The 15,135-nt window shown below is 41.1% G+C and overlaps 1 protein-coding gene across 2 annotated transcripts in view; it reads left to right on the top strand.

Moving 5' to 3' along the window:
* LOC140212615 (dysbindin-like) overlaps positions 1-15,135 on the top strand; it is a 302,042-nt gene that overhangs the window by 255,262 nt on the left and 31,645 nt on the right. For both annotated transcript variants that reach the window (XM_072283635.1, XM_072283634.1), the window contains exon 8: positions 13,998-14,150. In XM_072283635.1, coding sequence (XP_072139736.1) covers positions 13,998-14,150 — 153 coding nt within the window. The remainder of the gene's footprint in view (positions 1-13,997; positions 14,151-15,135) is intronic.

The following is a 15,135-nucleotide window of genomic DNA, read 5'->3' as shown; positions in this document are numbered from 1 at the left end:
ACAATTTTAATTAGAGAAGTACAAATGCAAGGATAACAGAGTAGAAAGCAACTTGAATGGAAAAAGGGAAAGAATCCATATTTCAATTATCAAACAAGAAGGTTAATTGAAGTACTAGTGTAAGGTAGCATGCCTTTTCTCTTTTTTAAATTACAGCATTTTTGAAAAGATATTCATTAAGTACAAACGTACAATATAGGAGTGTGAGAAATTATTTTTCCTTTTGAAATCTGTTGATCAGTTGATTTCCAGTTTGTAATTTTCTTTAATTGCACATATGATGTACACATCAGTACTGTAATGTGAAATGCAAAATAATTATATCCTTGAAGTTCATGTTTCCTTCATTATACAAGCTGCCATTATTGGGTTTGTCATGTTGTATGAAACACAAAAATTTAATGACTAGTTTACTGATGAGGATTCATTAGTATTGTTACAAGGATTGCCCCTTAGTAATAATGATCAGTTAGGCACAGAGAGAATCTTTATTTACTGACAAATACCTTTATTGGCTTAGTTCACAAGCACATGAACTACACAACTGAATACCTGTGTGTACGCCTACTGAGTTTCTCTGACTCTCCATGACTAGTCAAAGAAGAAAAATTCCAGGTCTTCCTCCCGGCCCCCGATGTGATATGGGGTTCTCCACATTCGCAATGTTTGGTTTCCGGAGAGTTGTCATTGCCTGTGCTCCCTAAATTCTTCATTCTTATTCCTTTGCTTATCAGATCAATCTCTGTTGTGTTAATTTTGTTGGCTCGAGATCATCTGACTGACCTGTGTTAGCTTCTAGACATAGATATAGAATACTACAGCACAGTACAGGCCCTTCAGCCCACAATGTTGTGCCGATCCTCAAACCTTGCCTCCCATAAAACCCCCCACCTTAAATTCCTCCATATACTTGTCTAGTAGTCTCTTAAATTTCACTAGTGTATCTGCCTCCACCACTGACTCAGGCAGTGCATTCCATGCACCAACCACTCTCTGAGTAAAAAACCTTCCTCTTAATATCCCCCTTGAACTTCCCACCCCTTACCTTAAATCCTCTTGTATTAAGCAGTGGTGCTCTGGGGAAGAGGTGCTGGCTATCCACTCTATCTATTCCTCTTAATATCTTGTATACCTCTAGCATGGCTCCTCTCATCCTCCTTCTCTCCAAAGAGTAAAGCCCTAGCTCCCTTAATCTCTGATCATAATGCATACAGTACTCTCTAAACCAGGCAGCATCCTGGTAAATCTCCTCTGTACCCTTTCCAATGCTTCCACATCCTTCCTATAGTGAGGTGACCAGAACTGGACACAGTACTCCAAGTGTGGCTTAACCAGAGTTTTATAGAGCTGCATCATTACCTCACGACTCTTAAACTCTGTCCCTTGGCTAATGAAAGCTAACACCCCATAAGCTTTCTTAACTACCCTGTCTACCTATGAGGCAACTTTCAGGGATCTGTGGACATCCCTCTGCTCCTCCACACTTCCAAGTATCCTGCCATTTACTTTGTACTCTGCCTTGGAGTTTGTCCTTCCAAAGTGTACCACCTCTCACTTCGCTAGGTTGAACTCCATCTGCCACTTCTCAGCCCACTTCTGCATCCTATCAATGTCTCTCTGCAATCTTCGACAATCCTCTACACTATCTATAACACCACCAACCTTTGTGTCGTCTGCAAACTTGCCAACCCACCCTTCTACCCCCACATCCAGGTCATTAATAAAAATCATGAAAACTAGAGGTCCCAGAACCGATCCTTGTGGGACACCACTAGTCACAACCCTCCAATCCGAATGTACTTCCTCCACCACGACCCTCTGCCTTCTGCAGGCAAGCCAATTCTGAATCCACCTGGCCAGACTTCCCTGGATCCCATGCCTTCTGACTTTCTGAATAAGCCTACCGTGTGATTGGATTTAGCCAAGGGCTGCAAGCAGTATTGCTTTGTGGCTCTTCCTTCAGCTTTGTGTCTTAAGGTGATTTATTTTGTTCTGTCCAACTCAGGCTACGTCCACACTAGACCAGATAATTTTGAAAAAACAAGCGTTTTTCAAAATATCTCCGTCCACATTAGAACGGACATTTGGGCGAATCTCCTCCTACTGGGCATGTGCAGGACACACAGAAAACAAGCAAAGAGGAAACAGTATGCTTGGTGCGCGTTTGTCCAGTTACAGACTAGGAAACCTTTAAAGGAATTGCTGTTGACTCTTGCGCAGGAGGACTTAAAACTAAAAAACAACAAATACTGGACTGTATGGAGGCAACCATCAGGGAGTTCACGGACAGTACGATCCGGCTAACAACGAACATTGAAAAACTGACTAATTCTGTTGCATTAATAAAGCACCTTGTTAAATGTATAAAACATGTCTGCATCAGTGTTATCTTGTATTTCCATACAACGTTACATTAGGCTGTTACACATGTATTGTCAGAGAAGTACTTGCATAAATAGGTAAACCACCTTCATACAAGCAAGGACAGAAAACAGGGCAAAGTGAGTATACTTATTCATTCAGTAAGCTATGGGTCAAAGTCTTTGGTGAGTACATTTCTAACTCTTCTGGCTTCGGTCTCATTGCCATCTGTTCTGAAATTGTTAGTTTGTGTACGGGGTTGCATTCAAGAAAACAATGAAATACCACGCTGCCGACATCTGTTCCGGAACGTCGTGACAGCGTTTTTAAATAGTCAAAAAAGCTCACTTTACAATTTAACTCTCACGCCGTTCACACCGACTGTGCGCTATAATAGCCGTACGGCAGTGCTTGCGCAGTACCAAGCAGAAGCAGAAAAAGCCTTGTTGTTGTGTTGTCATGACAGCGTTTTAAAATATCTCCGTTTACCCCATCCCCACTACAATGCGCAACAATCATTTTCAAATTTACACACTCTGGACAGTGTCTTTAAAGCTCCGTTTTCGGGGGATGAAAACGCCATTTCAATGTGGACGGAGGGTCAAAACGAAGAGAAAAAGCTTTGTTTTCAAAATTATCCAGCGTAGTGTGGACGTAACCTCAGACTGGTTCAAACCAGTCTAACCAGATCACTCAAACACTGGACACAAATGACCAGATCACAAGCTGTCCCTTCTGCAAACCAGCCGTTTTACATAATAAGCAGCCTCTTATCTGAGAATGGCCTCTGGTTTAGCAGATCATTAGCAGAAACTCCTTGTGCCCATGTTTAACTGCAGAGATTTAAGTTATCCCAAAGCAAGAATCAATTCACCAGTTCACAAAATGGCAGCTGTGAAGATAGTCTCACAAATTAACTGTCTCCATTCTTGTCATCACATAGCAAGAACAAAGACCTGCTTTGTCTGTTCCACCACCCTTGCCTTATTACTGTTCACTGATTTATTGATTGTAGCTCTTTCTGGCCAACGGTATGCTTAGAAAATAATGATCTGGAGGCTTCATAGATTTCTAGGACTACTTTTTATATTTAAATAAACAGATTATTCTAACCATGTGTCTTATGTAATAATTTTGGCATGGAATCTGGGATGGCTTGAGGCAATCTAACCTTTTATGTAGAAGGTTGTATTTGTTAATCAAATCTTTATCTTTGGGTGAGATATGACAGTTCATGTTTGCCATTGTTGACTTTTTTGTCCTATTCAGCAGTTTGGTTTTCTACTACAGGTGCACATTCCTTTATCTGAAATTCCGAAATCCAAAAAGCCCTGAAAACCGAAGTTTTTTTCAAGTGTGACGTGGCAGCACTAGCAGAGGCTGCCAGATGTCAGTTGTGGCTCAGCGCTCGTACTGGTTACACGTGCATTTGCTGTTCGCTGATATTTTATGTTCACTGTTGACTTTGTGTTTAATTTCACTGTGAAAATGTCAAAAAGAGCTGCAGATACCCCTATGGGTAACAATGAGAAAAAGAGAAGGAATCATCTATCATAAACAATAACGCAGAAAGTGGAGATATTGCAGAAGCTTGATCGTGGTGTGTCTGTGCAGCGTCTTACTGAAGAAAACAGTGTCGGAACTACCACTGTATATGATTTAAATGAACAGAAAGACAAGTTACTGAAGTTTTATAGTGACTGTGACGTTCTACATTTATTCTAATAAGTCATTTACCATGTGTTTGATTCGGTTCGTTTGAAGCTGTATATTTTTATGTTTTATTGAATGTTTTTGTTGGAAATAAAATTTTTTCTTGTCATTATTCCCTAAACAGTACAGAATAACAACTATTTACATAGCATTTACATTTTACTGTATTAGGTATTATAAGTAATCTAGAGATGATTTAAAGTATACGGGAGGATGTGCGTAGGTTTGGTGCGCCACTGGGTCCTAAAGTCTACTGCACTGAAATAGGTTAAATAAGGGTCTTGAGCATAGGTGTTTTTTGGTATCGGTGGGGGGGGGGGGAGGGGGGGGGGGTCTGAAATCCGAAAAATTCTGAATTCCGAAATGCAACTGGCCCCAAGGATTTCGGATAAGGGATTGTGGACCTGTATCATGTTTGTGATGTGAAACTAGGTATTATCACCATATACCTAGTCCTGACGAAGGGCCTCGGCCCGAAATGGCGACTGTACCTCTTCCTAGAGATGCTGCCTGGTCTGCTATGTTCACCAGCAACTTTGATGTGTGTTGATTATCACCATATGTAGCAGTTTACTTTTGATTAGGATTAGGATTTAAAATAGTCTGATGCTCAGTAGTATGGTAAGGGAAACTTTACTTTTGGGAAGAAATAAAACTGAAAAAGGACAATAGTGATGGATTTAGAGTTTGGGAACATAGAACAGAGCTGTTGTGCTGACCAATATGCAGTGCCTAAAAAAAGAATTCACCCCCCCCCCCCAGAAGTTTTTATGGATTTTTTTACAACATTGAATCACAGTGGATTTAATTCAGGTTTTTTGACACTAATAACCGAAAAAGACACTTTCATCTCAAAGTGAAAACAGATCTCCACAAAGCGATCTAAATTACAAATATAAAACACAAAATTATTGCTTGCATAAGTATTCATCCCCCTTTAATATGATACACTGGTGCAGCTAATTGGTTTTAGAAGTCACGTAATTATTTAATTGGAGATCACCACGTGCAGTGGAGGTGTTTCAATTGTTTGTAGTAAAAATACATCTGTATCTGGAAGGTCCAATTGCTAGTGAGTCAGTATCCTGGCAAAAACTACACGAAGACCAAAGAACACTCCAAGCAACTCTGCAAAATGGTTATTGAAAAACACAAGTCAGGAGATGGATACAAGAAAGTTTCCAACTTACTGAATATCCCTTGGAGTACAGTTAAGTCAATCAACAAGAAATCGAAAGAATATGTCACAGCTGTAAATCTGCCCAGAGCAGGCCGTCCTCAAACACTGAATGACCGTTCAAGAAGGGACTAATGAGGGAGGCCACCAGGAGACCTATGACAACTCTGGAGGAGTTACAAGCTTCAGTGGCTGAAATGGGAGAGTCTGTGCATACAACTGTCGCCTGGGTACTTCACCAGTTACTGCTTTTGGGAGAGTGGCAAAGATTAAGCCACTGTTGAAAAATACTCACATGAAATCTCGGCTAGAGTTTGCCAGAAGGCATGTACGAGACTCTGAAATCAGCTGGAAGAAGGTTCTATGGCCTGATGAAACCAAAATTGAGCTTTTTCACCATTAGACTAAATGCTATGCTTAGTGTAAGCCAAACACCACACACCAGGCCATGGAAGGCTTGTGAAGGTAGAGGGTAAAATGAATGCAGCAAAATACAGGGAGATCCTTGAGGAAAACCTGATGCAGTCTGCAAGAGAACTGCGACTTGGGAGTCTAGAAGACAATGACCCCAAGCATAAAGCCAGTGCTACACAGGAATGGCTTAAAAACAACAAAGTTCATGTCCTGGAATGGCGAAGTCAGAGTCCAGACTTCAATCCAATTGAGAATTTATGGCTGGACTTGAAAAGGGCTGTGCACTCACAATCCCCATGCAATCTGACAGAGCTTGAGCAGTTTTGCTAAGAAGAATGGGGAAAAATTGCAGTGTCCAGAAATGTAAAGCTGCTAACAACCTGTCCACACAGACTCAAGGCTGTAATTGCTACCAAGGGTGCATCTACTAAATACTGACTTGAAGGAGTGAGTAGTTATGCACTCAATTATTTTGTGTTTAGTAATTGTAATACATTTAGACCAATTTGTAGAAATTTGTTCTCACTTTGACATGAAAGTGTCTTTTCTGTTGATCAGTGTCAAAAAAGCCAAATTAAATCCACTGTGATTCAATGTTGTAAAACAATAAAACATGAAATCTTCCAAGGGGCAGGGTGAATACTTTTTATAGGCACTGTAAATCTACTGCATTATCAATCTAACACCCCCCCCCACACTTTCCTTACATCCACGTCTAAGAGTCTTTTTTAAATGTTCCTTTTGTATCATCTGCCTCTACCACCATACTAGGCAGTGCATTCCAGACACCCAGCATTCTGTGTAAAAAAAAGAAAAACCTATCTCTGCCATCTCCCCTAAACTTTCCTCCACACCTCTATCAAATTGCCTCTCATCCTCCATCACTCCAATGAGAAAAGCCCTAGATTGCTCAACCTATCCTCATGAGACATGTTCTGTAATCCAGGCAGCGTCCTGGTCAACCTCATCTGCATCCTCTTAAAGCTTCCGCATCCTTGGTATAATGAGGTGACCAGAACTGAACACAATACTCTGATCTAACCTGAGTTTTAAGGAGCTGCATCATTATCTTATGGCTCTTGAAGTTAATCACAGCTAGTTATATTAGTTTGTCAATTGAGCCAAGTAGAGAGCAATGTGAATATGTGATTTAAAACTGGGATATTGCCCAGACAAAGAATCTCTCAACCATGAATAGAAAGAGTTTGGTGCAAGTTTTAGCACAATGATAAGAAAATCTGCAGATTCTGTTAATCCAAAGCAACACACACAGAATGCCGGAAGAACTCAGCATCAGGATGAAAGGACTCAGCCCAAAACGTTGACTGTACTCTTTTCCGTAGATGTTGCCTGGCCTGCTGAGTTCCTCCAGCATTTTGTGTGTGTTGCTTTGTGCAAATTTTACATGGGCACAACTGTATGAAGAATGGAAAATGGGAGACATGCCAGCAGAGCATATGAATAGTCAATTGATGGAGGTATAGGCAAAAAAGCAGGAACAGCAGAGGAGATTTATAGCATTGAAAATAGGAGCTCCTGCTAATGGTGAAGCTATATAGTCAGAAATTAATTTCAGTCACATTTGATACTAAGGTAGCAAATGATCACTTTATGGTGACAAGGAAGTGGGTTTGTGATGAGAACAAAAAGCAATTTTCTTGATCTAATTGGGACTATTTTCTAGTCATCCACTACTTGTTATTAGATGGATCAGAAACAATGGAGGAGTCAAGGGGAGTGGTGATGTGATGGGGGAGGGTCAGCATACAAGTGAAATACTTAGGAGTCTGTATGACAGCTACAACTTTGACACACTTCTATAGATGTGTAGTGGGGAGTATATTAGCTGGTTGTATCACAGACTGGTATGAGACCGCCAATGCCCTTGAATGAAAAAGCCTACAAAGAGTAGTGGATATGGCTCAGTCCATCACGGGTAAAGCATTCCCAACCATTGAGCACATCTACATGAAACACTTTTGCAGGAAAGCTGCATCCATCATAAGGGACTCCCACCACCCAGGCTCTCTTCTCACTGCTGTCATCAGGAAGATGGTACAGAAGCCTCAGGGCTCACACCACCAGGTTCAGGAACAATTACTACCCCTCAACCATCAGGCTCTTGAACCAAAGGAGATAACTTCACTCAACTTCACTTTCCCCATTATTGGAATGTTCCTACAACCAGTAGACTAACCTTCAAGGACTCTTCATCCCATGTTCTCAATATTTATTGCTGATTTATTTATTTATTTATTTATTTATTATTATTATCTTTTTGTATTTGCAGTTTGTTTTCTTCTACGCTCTGGCTGAGTGCTTTAGTTAGGTGGTTGTTCGTTGATTTTGTTATGGTTATTCTATAGTTTATTGAGTATGTCCACAAGAAAATGAATCTCGGGGTTGTATGTGGTGACGTATGTGTACTTTGATTATTAAAAATTACCTTGGACTTTGAAATACTACATATTTTCAGATGACATCACCAAAGGGGAGCATGCAGTTGAAGGTAATTTGCATTCAAAGTCAAATCTTTGGACATCTCTTGACAAATGAGAGGAGAATCTATTGCAGATGATACGAATTAGATAATGAAAAACAATACAAGAGCAGTCCCATTGACATAGATTATGAGGGGAGATGGGCAATGGATTGTGTGTTCAGGAATAAAAGGAGGGATTTTTTTTTTATCAAGGTTACAATCACAAGGGATACAAAGGAAATTACTTGCTGTTCTCTCCAAGGTGCTTTCAATGGGATCGCTGTACTTGTGCCAGGTTCAGCATACACATTTCGCATTTGAAGTGCTAGGAAATCTGAGGGAGTGTACACTTTCCAGTCAGATTTTTTTAAATGTCCATCTCTGCAGTGCAGTATTGGGATTAAAATTTAGCAGAAGTGAGGTTTCATGTTGCTGACGTTTAAGATTGAGGCTTTTTTTTGCAGCTTTAAGAGCATTTTCAGTACTCCAGTAATGCTGAAAATCTGATTGGAGTTATTCAAAGGTAGAATTATGAAAGGATTGTTATCACCTTCGGTTCCTGTTACATTCCTGTTCCTAACCATCAATTCTGAAACTAAATTACACTTTGTTGCAATCATGGTGTTGTACTTGATTTCATTGCTAAGAATGTGTCTTTACTTTGCCTTTCTCTCTCCCTATCCCTCCCCCTTTTGAATCTGCTGTTGAAATCCTTCTCCTTGAGCATTTCCTCCCTGTCTGGTTCCTATTTTTGATCTTCGATAAATGCTGCCGATTGTATCATAATTTGGAAAGGGTCCCAGCCAGATGTCACCCATTTCTGCTGATTTGTATTGGCTCCTGGTCCAGTAAATAGTCTTAAATTTTTAATTATTGTTGCCACTTTCCTAATCTCCTCCCCCTTCTCGAGTCCACAAGTCAGAGAGAGAGAGCTGTGTTCAATCAATTTTGATTGCTTGTACGGTGCTGACTTTAATCTAATCCAGCCAATTGTGCCTTCATCCGTCTACATCTACTTTGTCGAATTCCAACGTTAAACCTTTTATATTTCTATTCCTCTTTATTGATCTTTAAAACTTCTCTGACTGTCAGCTTTACCCTTAAATAATGTGTGTGTGTTTTTTTTTCCACTCAATAGAGTGATCCACTTTAGGGCATTTTATTATTATAGCAGTGTATAATCCGAATTACTGTTTATTGACAAAGCCTATTGCCTAGTCTTATAAAAAATAACTGAGTTATAATACAAAGGAATTCAGAAATATGAGATGGACAGGGACAAAGTGGAGAAAGTAATAGAATTGGCAAGAAATAACATGATGAAATCATATGCGTCAAAGGAGCAGCAGTGAAAAGATGCAACTACAAGATAGAAATACAGTAAAATTTACTCAGTGTAATGTGTATAAAGCACAAAAATCAACATAATTGGAGAACCCACTCTCAATCTTTCCAATGACTTTAAGTTCCCTGGCTTCAGTTGTCTCATTTTCACCATTGATGTCCAGTCCCTGTACACTTCTATCCCCCCTCAGGAGGGCCTTAAAGCTGTCTGCTTCTTCCTGGACAACAGACCCAATCACTTCCCCTCCTTCACCACTCATCACCGTCTGGTGGAACTGGTCCTCACCCTCAACAATTTCTCCTTTGGCTGCTCCCACTTCTTTCAGACCCAAGATGTAGCCATGGGCACTCGCATGGGCCCCTGCTGTGCCTGCCTTTTCGTTGGCTACATAGAACAGTCCATGTTCCAAGCCTTCATAGAAAACATAGAAAACAGGTGCAGGAGTAGGCCATTCGGCCCTTTGAGCCTGCACTGCCATTCAGTATGATCATGGCTGATCATCCAACCAGAACCCTGTACCAGTCTTCCCTCCATACCCCCCGATCCCTTTCGCCACAAGGGCCATATCTAACTCCCTCTTAAATATAGCCAATGAACCAACATTGCTCCCCAACTCTTCCTGTGCTACATGGATGACTGCATTGGTGCTGCATGCTGAGCTCCTCAATTTCATCAACTTTGCCTCCAACCTCCACCCTGCCCTCAAATTTACTTGATCCCTTTCTGACACCTCTCTCCCCTTTCTCGATCTCTCTTTCTCCATATCTAGAGACAGTCTATCTACTGATAACTTTTATAAACCCACTGACTACTTATAGCTATCTGGACTATACCTCTTCCCACCTTGTCAATTGTAAAAATGCCACCCCCTTTTCTCAGATCCTGTCTCTGCTGCATCTGCTCTCAGGATGAGGCTTTTCATTCCAGAACAACTGAGATTTCTCCCTCCTTCAAAGAAAGGGGCTTCCCTTTCTCCACCATCAACACAGCTGTCAGCCACATTTCTTCATTTTGCACACGTCTGCCCTCACCCCATCCTCCTGCCACCCCACCAGGGATAGGGTTCCTCTTGTCCTCACCTACCTGCCTCTACATCCAGCACATAATTCTTAGTAACTTCTGCCATCTCTAACAGGTTCCTGCCACCAAGCACATCATCACCCCCCCACCCCCAATTTCCACTTCCTGCAGGGGTTGCTCCTTATGCAACTCCTTTGTTCACTTGACCCTCCCCACTGATATCTCTCCTGGTGCTTATACTTGCAATGAAACAAGTGCCACACCTGCCCCTACAACTCTTCCACTCAGGGACCCAAACAGTCCTTCCAGATGATTCACCAGTGAGTCTGTTGGGGGTCATGTACTGTATCTGGTACTCCCAGTTGGCCTCCTGTGTACCAGTGAGACCCGACATAGATTGGGAGACCACTTTGTCAAGTATCTTTGCTCCGTCCATCCTAAAAAGCAGAATTTCCCGGTGGCCACCCATTTCAATTCCACTTCCCATTCCCATTTTGACATGTCAGTCCATGGCCTCCTCTAGTGCCAGGATGAGACCACACTCAGATTGGAGGAGCAACACCCTATATTCCATCCGGGTAGCATCCAAACTGATGGCATGAACATCAATTTCTGGAACCGCCGGTATTTGCCCCCCTCCTGTCCTTTGCCATTCCCCATTCCTGTTTCTCTCTTTCACCTTATCTCCTTATCTGCCTATCGCATCTCTCTGCTGGTCCTCCCCCTTCCCTTCCTTCCATGGTCTTCTGTCCTCTCCTATTAGATTTCCCCTTCTCCAGACCTTTATCTGTTTCACCAATCAACTTCCTAGCTCTCACTTCACCCCTCCCTCTTTCCCGGTTTCACCTATCACCTGCTACCTTGTACTTCTTCCTTCCCTCTCCCCACCTTCTTAGTCTGACTTTTCCCCTTCCTTTCCAGTCCTGATGAAGGATCTTGACCTGAAATGTCAACTGTTTACTCTTTTCCATAGACGCTGCCTGGCCTGCTGAGTTCCTGCAGCATTTTGTGTGTGTTGCTTTGGATTTCCAGCATCTGCAGATTTTGTCATGTTTATAATTGCAGAAACATACACAATTATAAATTGGCTAATTATTGTCCACAATTGCACAGGACTGAAAATAGCTGTTTGTTCACTTGACGTTTTATTTGCAAAATCTGATTAGTAGTTGCAGCTGGTAATACTGACCACTTCCTTGCAGATGATGGTAGAGATGTGACAATTTGCATGCTGCAATATAGTTTCATATTTGGGATTTGACTTTGTAAATCTGAAAACTGCAGATGGCCATGTACTTTTAAGACACTTTAAATGAATTGGCAGTATTAAGAATCCTAGACAAGACCAGCAGAACATACCTCCAACAAGATAAAGACAGCTGTTGGAAACACCAGAGAGATCTCCATTGTTTCAAAAATCATGGCTGCAAGGCATGACTTCAGGTATGCTAAGTCCCACCCTCTCCATTCTCCAGGCTAGTATGCAGTCATTAGAAAGCAAAATAGAAAACCTCAGAGCAAAATTGCTCTGTCAGAGGGTCACGCAGGACTTTAGTGTATTCTGTTTCACAGACATGGCTCACTCCCAACTTCCCTGATACAGTGCTCCAGCCCTAGGGATTTGCGATCCACCACATGAACCAGATGGTGGTGTCTGCTTTATGATAATTCATTGTGCTGCACAGATGTGGTAACCTTGTTCTGTTCCTGCTCCCCTGACCTGGAACATCCGCAGTGAATTACCTATTGTTGTATCCTCTTTAGTAGTTCTCTGCTGGCAAACTGATTGTAGTGTTCATCTCACCTCAGATTCAGATCCATTTATCACATGCATATCAAAACGTATGGTGAAGTGAGTTATTTGTGTTAACAACCAGCACAAACTAAGGATGTGCTGGGGGCAGTCCTCAAGTGTAGCCACATATTCCGGTATCGACTTAGCATGCCGGTGATGTTCACCAGAGCAATGTAAACAAAAGCAGCAACACAACAGCAAAATAAATGTCCTTTCTCCCTCCTATCCACCCACTCACACATATAGGCAGGCTTCTTTCCCAGGCTGGTCAGCTTTGTGCCTCCAATCTCTAGTGCCTGGCCCAGACTCACAGACTTCATTCCTCCAACTTTCAAACCTGATAACCTAGGGCCTCGATGTCCGGACTCATTGACTTCATTCTTCGACCTTTGGTATTGACCCCAGTACTCGCTGATAATGGTACTTTGATCCCTGCTCCTTAAGTTCCAACTTGCGTAGGCCTCCAACCATGGGATTTGCTGACATGCGGAGGTCATCTCTGGCCCTGACTTGTAGGAGGACTGACTTCTGGATTTAACAACATGAGGCTTTGACTTCCAGGCTTGCCAGCTTCAGTCTTGTACTTTTGGGCTCTGACCTTTGGTATTGACCCCAGGACTTGCTGATCATGGGACTTTGAACTCCAGACTCACATGATGCTCCAACCCAAGAACTTCTGATCCTGGGACTTGCCGATCTATGGATGTTGTCTGTCCTCATCTGCAGAGCCTGTTGATCGCTGGTCGTTGACCATGGGCATATGTGGTCTTTGTGTCATCCCTGCTGACTCAACACACATCCACCAAGATCACTGGTATTCTGCAGAGGAGCAGTCCCATTTTGGTTATGGTCTGGTACAGCAATTCAAATGCACAGGAACGTAAGAAGCTGCAGAGAGTATAGATCACAGGCAGATCCCTGCCCATTATCGGTGGTATCTATAGGAGGCACTGCCCAATAAAGGCAACATCCATCATCCAGGCCTTTGTGTCTTCTCGCAGTTACCATCAAGCAAGAGGTACAGAAGCCTGAAGTCTCACACCACCACGTTCAAGAACAGCTACTTCCTTTCAGTCATTCAGTTCTTGAACCAATCTGCACATCACCACTACAGTTTAGCAATACTTATGACTATTCTGATCACTTTGCACTAAAATTTACTGTTTTATTTTGTTTTTGTTTTCTTGTAAAAATTTGTTTATGAATGCTGCTTATATGATGCTTATGTGCCTGTGATGCTGCTGCAAGTGTTTTTCATAACACCTGTGCATATGACAATATACTCAAATTTCACTTGTTATATTGACATCAAAACTTACAAAAGCAAAATTAAAATGATGAAATCCTTTACAAAGGATGAAACAATCATTTTCCTCCTATGTAGGATTAGTAAATTAAACAAAGTGTTGGAGCATTGCATTCAAACAGAGCCATCCGTTCTCTGTGGTCACAAGATGAACTGCTTTGGTTCAGAGTGCTCCTCTGCTTCTGAACTTAATGCAAAATAAAGTTGTTGGGGTGACTTGATCTGCCAGCATAAACTTTAAAAGCAAGATGGAAGCTGCTTTACCAATCTTTAAAATAATTATATTTTTGCAAGAGGAATAAGATTGAAATTCCTGCTTCATGCATTTTTTGCAATATATGCATTTCATATTTATTTTCTCATGGCTCAAGTTCTGTGTTCCAGGTAAGCTGGATGAAGAATATGCTCAGAAAGTGCAAGATATGGAGAACACACAGCAGCAGAAATTGAAAGAGCGGCAGAAGTTTTTTGAAGAGGCCTTTCAGCAGGACCTGGAGCAGTACCTGTCTACAGGATATTTGCAGATAGCACAGAGAGGCAAGATTTTCTATTACTTTGCAATCACAGATAGCTGTTTTGTGGAATAACTATTTTATGATAAAGCAAGTAGTTATACTATTAGGTGTGTAACTAATAATATAACTTCAAAAGTTTCTGTGCTTATTAGTACTTTGAATATGTATCAATGCATGTTTAACCAATATCTATATTGTATTTTCATCTACATTGCATTTACTAACCTGACTTCACCCTTTGATTTGGTGTTGGACAAGATGTAAGCTTGGGCCACAACAGTCTTTAGATCAATAAATAAAGTTGATTTTCCTCAGAAAACAAACTATTTTAGGATAGAGGCAATAGAACACAAGGTAGGAATCACAGCAACTTCAATTAAAAGTATAGTTGGTTTCTTCAAATAATCCAGTAAATGGAACACTGTTACATGCAAACTGTGCATATAATTAGGTCTGTATATTATTGATAACATTCCAGGCCTTATTGACAATGGAATAATCACCATCTGGGTATTATACTATTACTGTATGAAACATCACATCTGTAGCATACTCTGATTCCAAAATGATTCCTTGGATGATTCCTTTTATTTTAATCAATCCATAGGGGAAAGCTTAAACAATCAGGTATGTGTTGGGGCTTGGGCAAGGTTGTAAATTGTCCCTGAAGCAATTACACACACTTTTGTTAGTTAGGGAAAGAATTATGTAAATTCAATTTTATTTCAAATACCTTGAGGGTTCTTGTTTCGGATTGGCAAGGAAAGAACTGATATAGCAATAATGACATGGTAAAATTTGAAGATTTGAAACCTCCTGCATTTCATACGTGATCTTTTGTAGACAGTACAAAGTTCACATTTGCAAAGTAATACTTGTTTTTTGTTATGTTTACTGGAAGGTTTAAAATGATGCTAGTGAAGCCCAGCAATGACATGCAGGTTGCAAACAAAACAAAAAAATTACAGTATTTAATCACACTTTTCCTTGGATACGATCATTACAAG

This window comes from Mobula birostris, chromosome 19, assembly GCF_030028105.1.
Source record: "Mobula birostris isolate sMobBir1 chromosome 19, sMobBir1.hap1, whole genome shotgun sequence".
Classification (NCBI taxonomy): Eukaryota; Metazoa; Chordata; class Chondrichthyes; order Myliobatiformes; family Myliobatidae; genus Mobula; species Mobula birostris.
This window is presented reverse-complemented; position numbering and strand designations above follow the sequence as displayed.